The sequence below is a fragment of the Gavialis gangeticus genome, unplaced genomic scaffold (genome assembly GCF_001723915.1).
Source record: "Gavialis gangeticus isolate Ggan-Ray unplaced genomic scaffold, GavGan_comp1, whole genome shotgun sequence".
NCBI lineage: Eukaryota > Metazoa > Chordata > Crocodylia > Gavialidae > Gavialis > Gavialis gangeticus.
In genome coordinates, this window is record NW_017728992.1 from 91,201,381 (window position 1) to 91,213,701 (window position 12,321).

Sequence of the window (12,321 nt, forward strand, 5' to 3'; positions counted from 1 at the left end):
AGCACAGCTCATTCTGATCTGCCCTGTACACATATACACAACAACACTCATGGCACAAGCAATTCCTGTGGCTTCAGAGCACACAAGAAACAGGCAGCATAATCTGTTGGCTGCAAAGTCAAATTCCTCTAGAAGTCATGGTAAAATGTACATTAACCTTATTTACATTAACTGTACTTCCTCTCTCTGAATGTACAAGGAAATTAAGCCATTAAAAGGACACTGTCAAACATGTTTTATAAATCAAAATGTTCTCACTCAACAAATGCAGCTACCAAAGATACCTGAAACTGAAATGTTTTCAAATTTTAATTTCCATTTTGCTATTTACTACAATGGTTGATTTTTTTCATATTGCTAAACTTAACACACTGAACAATGGGATAATTTAAATTTTCAGTTCCAGTTAGATTCATTTTTCATGCACTGACAGAGTACTGCCATATTGAAGTAGAAAATATTGCAAGACTGTGTATTTTTTTCTGAAACATTTCCACCAGCAATTTGAAAACAAACAGATGCACCTGTATTGGTCTTAGGTTTTGGAAAAGCTTATTGTTATGAAACTAAATTTGGGGCGAAATTTGACTTAACAGTGTCCCTTTAACTGTCAAAAAGGCTAATAGGAACCATCTGTGTTCACATCCCACATAATAATGGGAGTATACAGAATAGGCTTCTCCAAAGAACACTATCCTAAGGCAGTAAGAAATGTTTCAAGGGTAGAACTGTATAGACTCAACTGTTACTGGAAGTCCTGGCTGTCTTATATCTTGCTGTGTCAATTAATATTGCTATTTACATCTCTCCACTAACCCAAAGTTTCAAAACTCAAGTTGGGGAAACAAGGTAGAAAGAACTTACAGCAGTGAGGCAGGCAGGGTTAGAGTCCCCAGGGGGCAGTTAGTAAGACAGTTTGGTTCTGGACAGAACAGACAGAAAAAAAAGAAAGCAAGTAGGTTGGAAATATTTTTTTTTAAATGAAGGCTTATAGTCAGCAAGGAAGAAGTCTTCGGGTGTCACTACCCACTCAGATCCTGTTACCATATTACAGGTAAAGAAAATAGAAAAAAGTGACAAATTTAGAGAAGAAAAACAAAAGAAAACAAAAGTGCAACAACCCTATCACTGACTTAGAAGTGGAGGGATTATTAAATAATTCAAGCATTCCTTCTAAGTGAAGCAAGATGTACTGTGCCAATTCTGATTTAGGTCAGGGACAAACAAGGTTACTATGAAGGAGGGATACTTAAAGTAGGATCCTTAAATATTTTTGTTTCTTCTTTGCTATGAAGTGCATTTGCCTAATAAATCATCAAAAGGAAACCCATTGATGTTTCATGTTACTTAGAAGACACATAAAGCTTTGATTACACATATTTGCTTCACCTTTCCATCTTAGTGCTGTGTAAAAATGACACTAAAAGGAAGGACCAGCTGAAGAAAAAGCACTTTAATTTTGACACTCCCTTCCTTCCCTTTTAATTCTTCCCAGTTTCTGAATTGTCTAGCTATATGTGTGAAACAATTATTCTGAAGAGAAGAGAAAAAGAGAACACAGCAGATGTAGCCTTTTCCCTGGCTGAAAAGGAGGGCTTCTCTTACATTTGTCCAAGGAGCGTTTTCTGTTCCCAAGCCGCAATATGACCACGTAATTTCTGCGATATTCTTAAAGTCTTTGCCAACCCAGGAAAATGAATCTTCAGGAGGCTTTTGTGTGGCTAATCAGCTAAAGTTATACAAGTCAGACTGCATTTTCAATGGTGATATTTAAAAAGCCCACGATGGCCTATTAAGATAGTGGTTTAGTGAATTAGCAGGATTAAGCACTGTTAGACTGCATTGGGCGGATATGATTTGCTCGTAGGAAGCTCCAGGCAAGTTACAATGAAAACACAGAGCTATTGCTATCTCTGTGTGTATATATATATTAAACAGATTCCAATATTTTCAGCAGAAATGTAAGAAGAAATAATTAGAACATTCAGAAGCTTAAAAGAAAAAAGAAAAAAAGAAAAGAAAAGAAAAAAGAAAAAAGAGAGAAGAGCAAAAAACAATAAGCCACCAACTGGAGCTCCATGCAGGTTATAAAGTCATTAATACATCATGCTATGAGTGCAAAGAAAGGCATGCTCTCTTTGGTATTATGACCACTTCTGCTGGCCAGAAACAGTTGCGGAAAAGTCACTGGAAGACTCCTGGGGCACTGAGCACAGTATGCCTTCTAGGTGAGGATTAGTCACTACACTGAGGAATCTTGATTAGCACAACTAGATTTGGGCAGTGTAATCCATCAGTAAGCCACGATATATTCAGTTCTTAAACTTTGTTTCATTTTCAGCAATAAATCTACCTTACATTAATATATCTTGTCAAACACCACTGCACTTTGGAATGTCAAGACATTAGAGTGGAGTTCACAATATTACTCTTTCAGGAGAGTCTGCACACACTTTTGGGAGATGGCAGGACACTCAGTGGCTGTAAACCAGGGACAGGCAATTATTTTGGGTGGAGGGCTGCCTATCCAGTTTTGGCAGGCTGTCGAGGGCCACATGGGTAGCCCCGCCCCTTGGCAGCTGCCCCGCCCCCTGGTCACCAACTTGGGACCAATATCCCAAAGTCTTCGGTCCCAAGACACTGGGACATTGGTTCCATGTCCCAACGTCAGCACCGGTTGGGCCCAAAGCGAGGCACAGGCTGGCAGGGGTCTGTGGAGCCCGGTTGGGCTGCACCAGCAGGGAGAGGGGGGAGCTGGCCCGGCTCCATAGAGCCCCTGCCTGCTGGGACCCTGCGATCCTGCCACCCTGCTCTGGACCCTGCCGGCACTGGCCCTGGGACACTGGTGTGGGCCCTGTGCTCCTGCTGGCTCCCTGCCCACTCACTGCCAGTGCCCCCCCAGCCCCGCAGTACAGGCAGGAGACAGTGCACAGCCCCGACCCCCTACTCACTGGCAGGGAAGAAGCTGGTGCTGAGCAGAGAAAAATTAATTTTCTAAATTTTTCAGGGGCCCCGCGGGATGGATAGAATGGCCTCATGGGCCGCATTCACCCCGTGGATCATATTTTGCCCACCGCTGCTGTAAACCCACGCAGCTAGAGCACTACCTCTAAACCCAAATGTTTGCTCAGGTCCAGGTGAGGAGAAGCAAGGAGCCTCCTCTTCCTTGTTTGCAGCAGTTCACAGGCCTCCCAAGCTAGCCCCTGCATTCTAGAAAACAGAGGTATACTTCTTCCTAATCCGTACCAGATAACCAGGTCCCAAAAAGTGGGGAGCACGGTAAGAAGGCAGAAAGATGGTATTCTTGTGGTCCCACCCATCTCTGCACCAAACTGCAGAGTCAAGCTGGTGCACTGAGGGAACAGATGGAATATACTGTGTAACCTCAGTGTATGTGAGAAGCTCCAAAAGAAACTCTTATCTTCCTGATACAGTTTCTTCCTGGTACCTCCCTTCCCCTGAGGCAGTGTGGCTTTGCAGCCTTGTACAGACATTCATTTTTTGGGGGGAGAGTCGCTGCTCTCCCAGGAAAAACCATGACAGTACAGATGTTCAGGCTTTTTCTCCCAGAATAAAAATGGCTACTCCAGGAGAAAATTAACTGGGTAACAACTAGGATTCAATTGCTTCCAAGAGAGTTTGTCCTGAGAGTGTGAATGTCTGTACATGCCATGCTCAGGAGAGAACACAGTCTCCTACCATCCTATGCCCTACCCCAAGGGAGATTGTATCACTTGCTGGACTCTGCTGCCACAGTAGGGAGCAGAACACACTCCTTTCACAATTCCCACATTGTGCTGCAGGCATAGGTAACCCATAGGGGGAAATGGGGGGTGTCCCCCCCCCCAAGACTGGCCGCTGGCTATTCTGCTGCTGACTTCTGCGGCTGGTTGCTGCCCATACCCTCCCCCAACTTGTCACTGACAGGGCCGGTGGTGGCTGTGAGCAGTCCCCGCTTGCTGCTTGCCACCCCCCTCCCCGCTGCTGACTCTGCTGGTGGCAGCTTCAGGTGGCCTTCACTCACCGCTTGCTGCTGCCAACACTGCTGGCAGTGGCTGCAGGTGGTCCCTGCTCATCGCCATGCTTCCCCCCAGTCTCGGGAGGTGCCAGTCGTTCATGGTTGCAGGGAAACAAATCCTGATCCTGGCAAGTCTGGGGCAACCAATCAAGCTGCCCTACGCACTACTGACATCTGTCACAAGGCAAACTAAGGGAGCCAGTAGAGAATGCTGAGATGTGTGCATGGGGGGGTGGTCCTTTACCCCACCCTCCTCCCCCGCCCACCTACCAACTGCACAGCAAGCTCTCTACTCTTCAGGGCCTCAGCATTCAAGTCTCTGTACACCTGGCTCTGCATATGTTTCTCTATCAGGAGGACAACCTGGGAGAACTCTCCCAGATTATTTGAGGGTTACAGGCTGCTACAAACCCTGTAACACCCTCTATGCAGGGCTGTGCAGTTTACTGTCTAGCCATTTGGAAAGATGTGCCCCTCTAGGCAAAGGGTATTTGAGAATTCTCAAAATATCTGCACATATCTGTGTAAGCACTATAAATAAATGTCCGGTAAATTATATTAGGCATTACTCTCACCATGTCATGCTCCAGATTTTGAAGTCAGAATTAAGTTTTTCTTTCTTATTTTAATCAGAAAGTTTGTGGTGATGTGCTACAAGTTTTCATGTATTTGAAATCGGTTGAGACATTTAAAGGTACAGCTGGGAAATTTTAGCTTTCACTTACGTCTTGAAGGCAAAGCTGAGATGAAACTGTGACAGTACAAAGCATATTTTTACACATTAAACTTTAGGGAACTGTAATCTATCATCAATATTTTGGATTTTCAATTCAACATAAACTATATAAATAGCCAGAATAATCCAAATCACTGAAGCTGTTCCTTCCATTACTCATTTATTCTGAGGTGGGTGCATAAACCCCAAGCTCCATCATATATTACAAATAAAAATTTCAAATTTGTTTATGTTTAACTCTTTCTCTTTCTGCTGGTATGTCTCTTTAAACATGAAGGTACCTATCCCAGGATCTAGATCAGTGATCCTCAGCCAGGGTACCATGGATAAGGGTGCCATGCAATTTTAGCACTGTTAAGTGTGCAAGTACATACACATAATTCACAAACCCCCCCACAGATTTCAACAGCAGTTCTTCTGTTGCAAAGAACTCAGAAAGATTGCAATATGTCAAGGTGTTTTTAAAACCATAAATTCTTATTTGACATCTCTAGGTTTACCTTGTGAATCATGCTTATACACCTAACAGTGTTAACATTGTGTGACACCCCATGAAACCCCTGAAAGGATCTCAATGTACGCAAGGGTGCCATGGCACCCTGATTAAGAATTACTGTTGTACTATTTTTTCATAGTCAGAAAATGAGTGAAAGTTAAGAGCTGACTTTTTGAGGGGTGCCTTGAATCTAGTGATGGGTGACTTGAGTCTGAAAATGGTAAGAACCACTAGATGCTCTGCTGTCATTTATAAGAACATTCCGTACAAACAACAGAGAAGCAATCTTCATCTATTTAAGTCCATTACAACAACAACAAAATTGCAGATCAAATTCTCTCACAACTCATGTTCCCAGAATCTAGCTTTCACAAATGGGCGTAAAGCCATGACTTAAAGGTCAATGAATTAAGGCTATCTGGGGAAGGTAAGAGTGAACCTCTAAATTAGAGGGGTCCTGAATGAGAACAGGCATCCTTACGAACAATTCCCTCATTTATAAGCCACCGGTGTTTCAACTCTAGCTCTGTAGATCTCAGGGGAACAAGGGGAGACAGTGTGTGTCTATACTACCGTCACAAAAATGGTTACTGACAAGCTAAATTAGCTCATGCTGAGCTCAGTACTCCTCGTTTATTGGTGGCTAAGCTCCTACCAGTATCTTGATTAACTGGGGGCCAGCAACCTTTTCAAGCTGAGGCTGGAACAACTCAGGTCCAGGCCAGTGTGGACTGGGTAGATTTGGCAGCACATCAGCAGCAAGTGTGGGATGCCTCTACCTGTGCCAGGGCCAAATAGCTGCATGCTGTGCCAGCACCACCACTGGTATTCTCAGCACCCCCACTTCACAGCTGGGGTGGGAGCAGAGCTACCAACTGATGAGGAGCTATACTTGGGATGGGCAGCTGGGAACTGCGTCCATGTTGCTGCCGCTGCTTTTCATTACTTTTTCACTCAGTTCTCTGTCATTTGGAAGCTGCACCCAGGGAGCAGAGGATGGGAAGCGGCAGCGATGTGGGCACAGTTTCCAGTGGCCCAGGCCAACGCAGGTCCACACTGCCCAGCCCCAGCATGGGTGCGGGCAGAGGCAAAATCCTCCAGTAGGTCCACGGACTGTTTGTTGCTGAAGCCTGCTTTATACCATACTGCCATAATCATCACAATCACCATAATCGTTCTACTTTTATCTGCATAAAGTCTGGCCAGCACTCAACCACACACCTCATGTTGGACAGGAAATGATGGTATGGAGCTAGATAACATTTGCAAACTGAAAACACTTCACCTAGTACTTCCTCACAAATTCTGCTAACAGTCTCACATCCATGAGTGGAAAGATAGCATTGAGCCCTGAAGTAACACTGAAGAGAAAATGAGTAGGGCAGAAGAGCTAATATACAATATTTCCTTCTGGGATATCTAACAGAATAGAATTAAGTCACCCAAGGGCAGGAATCATCAGCCACCCAAGGGCACCTCTGGAGGACTCATCTTTTTTGTCATAATCTGTTGCATAAGCAATAGCTGAGAAATCTGCTGGTAGTATTAGACATCTACCCAAACCTCCAACTCACCTTTTTGATACTTCTGTCACCACCCTATCCTAGGGCTGGCCAGGGACCAGTTCAGCCCCTGGTTCAATCTTTTTGCACTGCCTAGATGAGACTCAGAATTATTCCAATTTGTACCCAGTTGTCAATAGTCCTAAGTACACCATGGACTGCTAGAACACAGTGGAGATACTGGAGTGATATGAAAAGGACAAAATAAGGCATAGAATCTAACCATAGATCAATCATTGGCAAGTGTTGTTTCTGTACCATGCTAAAGTTAGAATCCAGCTGAGACAGGTTGAGATATTTAGAGATGTCAAGACACTTAAAAAATTGTTACACCACACATTTATCCATAAACATTAACCAGTAATAGAAGATCATTCTGTAATTGAGCATTAGTTCAACTTTGCATTCCCCCTCATTTTTTTTGCCTGTAGGAGGAGATCTGACCCAGAACATTTAGGTAACCCTCATAGAATAAATTATGATTGGTAAATTTTTAAGAGCTGAATAAAATATGGATATTTATTTCTTTACAATAGGCTTGGGCCTTGAGTGGTCAATTTTTATGATAATTTTGCAAGGCTGCAAGAATACATTTTCAAGATTTATGCCATTTGATCACATTTATATTGAGAATCTACACAGAAGAGCCAAGCTTATTTCAAAATATCCAGAAAAGTGACCTGTTTTTTGGTAATGGTGCGAGAAGGGAAATCTATTGTAGGCACTACTTTTACCGTGGATTTTTACCAAATAAATTGTCTGTGCTGGTTTGGAAAATGATATATGCTACCATTTCTTTCATTATAAAAATTCCCTCCAAACATGCAGTTTTTCTAGAACATCCATAATTACCAATGTGCTTGATTGCAAGAAACCCTGATTGCTGACATGTGATGGGGGGAGAACCATTAGCATTTGTGCACTTAAATTTCTTTCTTTACTTATACTTTAAAGTGTAATCTCGGTAGAATTGAGAGATACTCTTTTTTCCTGTCTTGTACAGTTAATATTCAATGGGTTGATGGCTGATGCTCCAAGGTGACACCACAGTACCAAAAGAATAAAGATAAACACTTAGAATAATAAAAGCTCTGGTAACATTTTCTTAAGGAAAAAGAAAAAAATATTGCAGGAAAAATAACTCATTACCTCAATGGACCCTTGTTCTATTTTGATTATTTCTCCTGTGCTGTTGTCATTGCTAAGATTTGGCGGGCTGTGTGAGACTAGTCGTTTCTCTTCCTTTAAGGCATGCTCCAAAAGTTTCTTATTCAATATCCTGGCAGCATTTTCTGTAAGAGTGTATCCTGGAGGAGCAGATAAGTCCTGCCTGATGTTTGCCACCTCAGCCCCTTCTTCTTTTTGCATCTCTGCACCCAAACGTAGGGGACTGGGTGATCTACCACGGGCACACATTTCCTGCATAGGCCCCAAGTCTGACCTGGGTTCTGCTGATCTAGAGCGGCTGCTAGACCTGGTGCATTTTTGGAAAGTCTCATGAAAAACTGGGGTGTGGTCAATAATATTGAACAAACTGGACAGACCATCATTAATTGTGGTGTGAACTGGACTCTCCCTCGTAGTAGTTGACCTCGCCCAAGCTGACTCACTGAATCCTTTCTGAGGTGTACCTGGTAAGGCCCGGTTATTTGGCTGATCTGTTTTTGGAAGGATTTTCCGTTGTAACTTTGGAGAACCATATTTTGGAGAACAACAAGTACGTTCAAACTTGGCCTGGACCTTTTCAATAGCAGGGGCCACTTGCCTGCTCCTTAAGCTTCTAGATGGTGATGAGACAGGTGTGGAGCCCCCCTTTGGTGTTAGACACTTGTGTGGACTGCTGGTGATGCTACGCAAGGTTTCGGTCTGCAGGCCAACACTGATAGTCTGGGTGGTCTGCGTTCCTGTTGTTCTCACACCATTGGTTTGACAAGCTGTGTCCTTAAACTGAGGCTCCGCTGAATTAGAATTAGAACGTATTGCATTTCTGACAGAGAAAGCCACCTCCTTCATATCATCACTCATGTTTTTGGACAACTCCAGGCTATGCAAGGGTGATGCAAAGCCCACAGTAGTGCATATTGGACGCTCAATGGGATGAAGACCACTTTCCAGAAATTCTTTACGGTGTTTGGTGAGGTCACAAGACCATCTGCCAAACACATCTGAGGAAGCACCTCTTGTTTCACCAACACTCCCCATTGCTTTGGTCACAGAAAACAAAAAGTCTGGCTCAACCTGCTTTTTCCCTTCACTGCCACCTATCATTGAATTATCAAACCTACGGACAAGTGGCGGACTGTGAAAGACCCTAACTCCTGCTTTTTCTGTTACAACATGACTCCTCAAAGGTTGCTTCTGGCAGTGTTCTGGGCTGGTCATAGTATTTGTTGTCATAGTGACACTGGTGGTGAGGTACCATGATGATGCTTGGAATGGATCTGAACTTGGGTCACTCCCTGCTTTTCCAATCTCTGTCCTTTCTGCCCAGGCTTCTGTGGGCTTTTCTGTAGTCCCAGTGTGGTTCCTTGGGTTACTGTAATCCCAATTTTTGTTGAATTCCTCAATGTATTTCAGATCATCAGGGGAGAGGGGAGGTGTTATATCATCCTTGCTGCTAGAAGATGGCAGGGTCTTATCAGGGAGGAATGGAGAAATATCCATCAAACGCTGGAACTCTGACATGGAGGAAACAGACATTGCCCTGATGAGAGAAACACAAATATTAATTAACATTAAAACATTAATACTGCAAATGCTTATAGAAATATTAAAGAAATATCAACCTCACCTGAACACTGCTATAGAATCATTTCTACTTTAAAAGAGAACAAAAAATGGATCCCAAGCATCCTTATCAAGTCATGTACAAAACCATTTCCTTTTTTCTTAAATTCCTTTTATTGCTTTTTGAATTGCTGTATAATGCAAACAGGCCTGATGGGTCATTAAATGTAAGAAACACTTAATTCATGCCTCTTATTCTACTATTTTCTCAAGCATTATTGCTTGGGGAAAAAACATTTAAAATATATAGCTTTAGAACAGACTTTAAACATAAATTATCCATTAAAATGAATCTCTATAACATCAGGAGGCATATTTTTTAAAGATGCAAATAGCAGAAATGAATAGAGTGTTACTGAGTACTATAACTTTCATTGAAGTCAATGAGCCCTCACAGGCAGGTGATACTTCTCAGCCCTCTGAGCCTTGAGGCTGTCATGTTTACCTTATTTCATGAGTTTGGCTCATGCTGCAACTTTACAAAAGCAAATTTCTAACTGGTGGAGAAACTGTGGTATATTACACAGAATTTTTGGGCTTCCATAAAGTTTGTTAATTACTAGAAAGTAAAAGCATTTAATTGAATCTTTTGATTGCTTGACTGTAAGGAAAGTCATAACACACTGGAATCATTCTGGATGGAAAAGACTCTATAAATGTAAATCATCTTAATTATCTATGCACACCCAATAAGCAAATTCAGACTAGATGGGTAGACCATGAGTAACAAAGGATGCTGACAAACATGGAGAAAACAAAACAAAAAGTGCTTTACTGGAAGAAGCAGTGCATTAGTTCAACCTGAACTATATAGATTGGGCGCTTCAGCAGGGCTTTTTGAGCTTTTATTAAAAACTAATTAAATCAGCTATTAGATAAAAGCACCAAAAAAGCCCTGCTGAAGCGCCCTATCTATACAGAGGTTGGGCGAGCTAGGTCAAACTAATGTGACGTCTCTTCTTGGCATGTGCTGGGGTTGGTGCAAGGGTGTACAGAGTTTAAAGTAAAGCACTGTTTTGGGTTTTTTTAAATGTCTGTAAGTAGTAAGTTTGATTATTTTTATAGTGTGGTATTGTAGTGAGTAAAAAAAACATTCTACACCAAATTTTTAATGAAGACTAGGATCAGATTCAGACTTAGTGCAGGCTGCTACTCTATTCATTTCAATAGTGCACCTATTTGTCCCATGGCTGAATTCGGCCCAATGTAACTAGCAAGAGAAGAAAAGGCCTATATTGTGGCATATTTAACTGCTGGGTAAATCCATTTATCTGCTTTCCAGTCTTGTTCTGGGGCAGCAAAGTTGTATCACACCAGAGTTTGTGGCAAAGCCACAAATGAGTCCAAAGTTTTGTCAGTTAGCTAGCTGTCTGGTGCTTTTCCCATCAGCTTTACTTACCTTTGAAGATTTCCTTTGTGCGCTTCTTCTTCCTGCAGTGAAAAAAAGACAAGTTATTTGTGAATCTGTACGTGGCTCATAATATTAGTGCTTTGCCTAAAGTATTTTGCCATTTGTCCCTGATAGCTCTGTAAGTTTTTTTTTTCAAAAAATGTCCAATTTCTTTCCTGAGAGAGAAATTTAAGTGGTATATCTGTGTACTGTCCTTTTTAATACACATGTGTGAATGCTGTCACTTCCAAATCTGAAAATATCTTCACTTTTAGCTAGTCCATGTGAGTATGAAACAAAAGGAGCTTTAAATTACAATCCTCCAAAAGTGCATATTAAAGTTCTGGTTCATATCTGTGTGGGTGAATTAGCTCTTTGGAGCTAATCTGTTTCAAATTAAAGACCTTGCTGCAATAAGAGAGAAAAATGTGGTCTTTTGACATAAGGCTTTATTATAAATTCTCTAGGTACCAACAAATGGCACCAGTTGAAACTCATTAAACTAGCTATATTAAATGTGTGGGAAGACTATTACTTGTTTCATCTGGGGAATACCTACAGCTTCCTAACAGCATTTAGGTGTTGTTAGAGCAATTATTCCCCAGTGACAGCTCCCATAATTAGTTTCTTAAAACTGGGTTTTCCTCAAGCAACTGATCTAGGGTTATTTTTGGTATTTATTTATATTACTGTATACTGTGTTACTATTAAATGTACAAAATATAAACTAAGCAAAATAAAAGTATGAGTTTAGAAACAAAAAATACTAGAATTTAGGATTTGATTTGATCCCTTAAAAGCAAGAAAATTCCTGAAGATTAAATTACTGGACAAAAATAGCACCTTTTGCTCAATCCAGAGTCATGTTGAAGGACTAGGGGCCTGATTCCCTAGATTTCATTTTGTTTCTTGTGCATTAATTAAGCTCCACTTTTACCTGAGCAAGCCCACTGAAGGGAACGTGTTTGTACAGGTTTCTCTAAAACATGGTTTGAAGGCAAGCATCTGCCCAAATGACATTAGGGACCTAACCCCATTAGCAGAACCTTTATTTAAAAATCTGTGAAAAGGGGCAACAATGTATGAAAAGGCCAAAATAGTATTCCAAATAAATTCAAAGTGTATTAAGAATACAGTCCATAAACACCATGTCAAACTACAGGAAAAGCTGTGGCTCAGTCTCTATGGACACCTCTTTAAAATGATTCAAAATGATTTAATTTGATGGGATATCACAAGGATCATAATCATTGCCTGTTCAGATAATAGCTTTCTGAGTCAGACCCTATGAGATTTACCTTAGCCGTGGTTGATGGGTATCTGCAAACTTAT

At 41.7% G+C, this 12,321-nt stretch overlaps 1 protein-coding gene across 12 annotated transcripts in view; it reads right to left on the reverse strand.

The window, feature by feature from the left end:
• Window positions 1-12,321, reverse strand: part of MTCL1 (microtubule crosslinking factor 1) — a 196,618-nt gene that overhangs the window by 8,438 nt on the left and 175,859 nt on the right. For 9 of the 12 annotated variants that reach the window (XM_019525493.1, XM_019525484.1, XM_019525467.1 and 6 more), the window contains 2 exons: window positions 10,999-11,030; window positions 7,962-9,516 (listed from right to left, as the gene is read on the reverse strand). In XM_019525493.1, the coding sequence (XP_019381038.1) occupies window positions 7,962-9,516; window positions 10,999-11,030 (1,587 nt within the window). Of the gene's footprint in view, window positions 1-864; window positions 923-7,961; window positions 9,517-10,998; window positions 11,031-12,321 lie in introns of all 12 variants that reach the window. The other 3 variants (XM_019525537.1, XM_019525508.1, XM_019525544.1) reach the window with 1 other exon arrangement.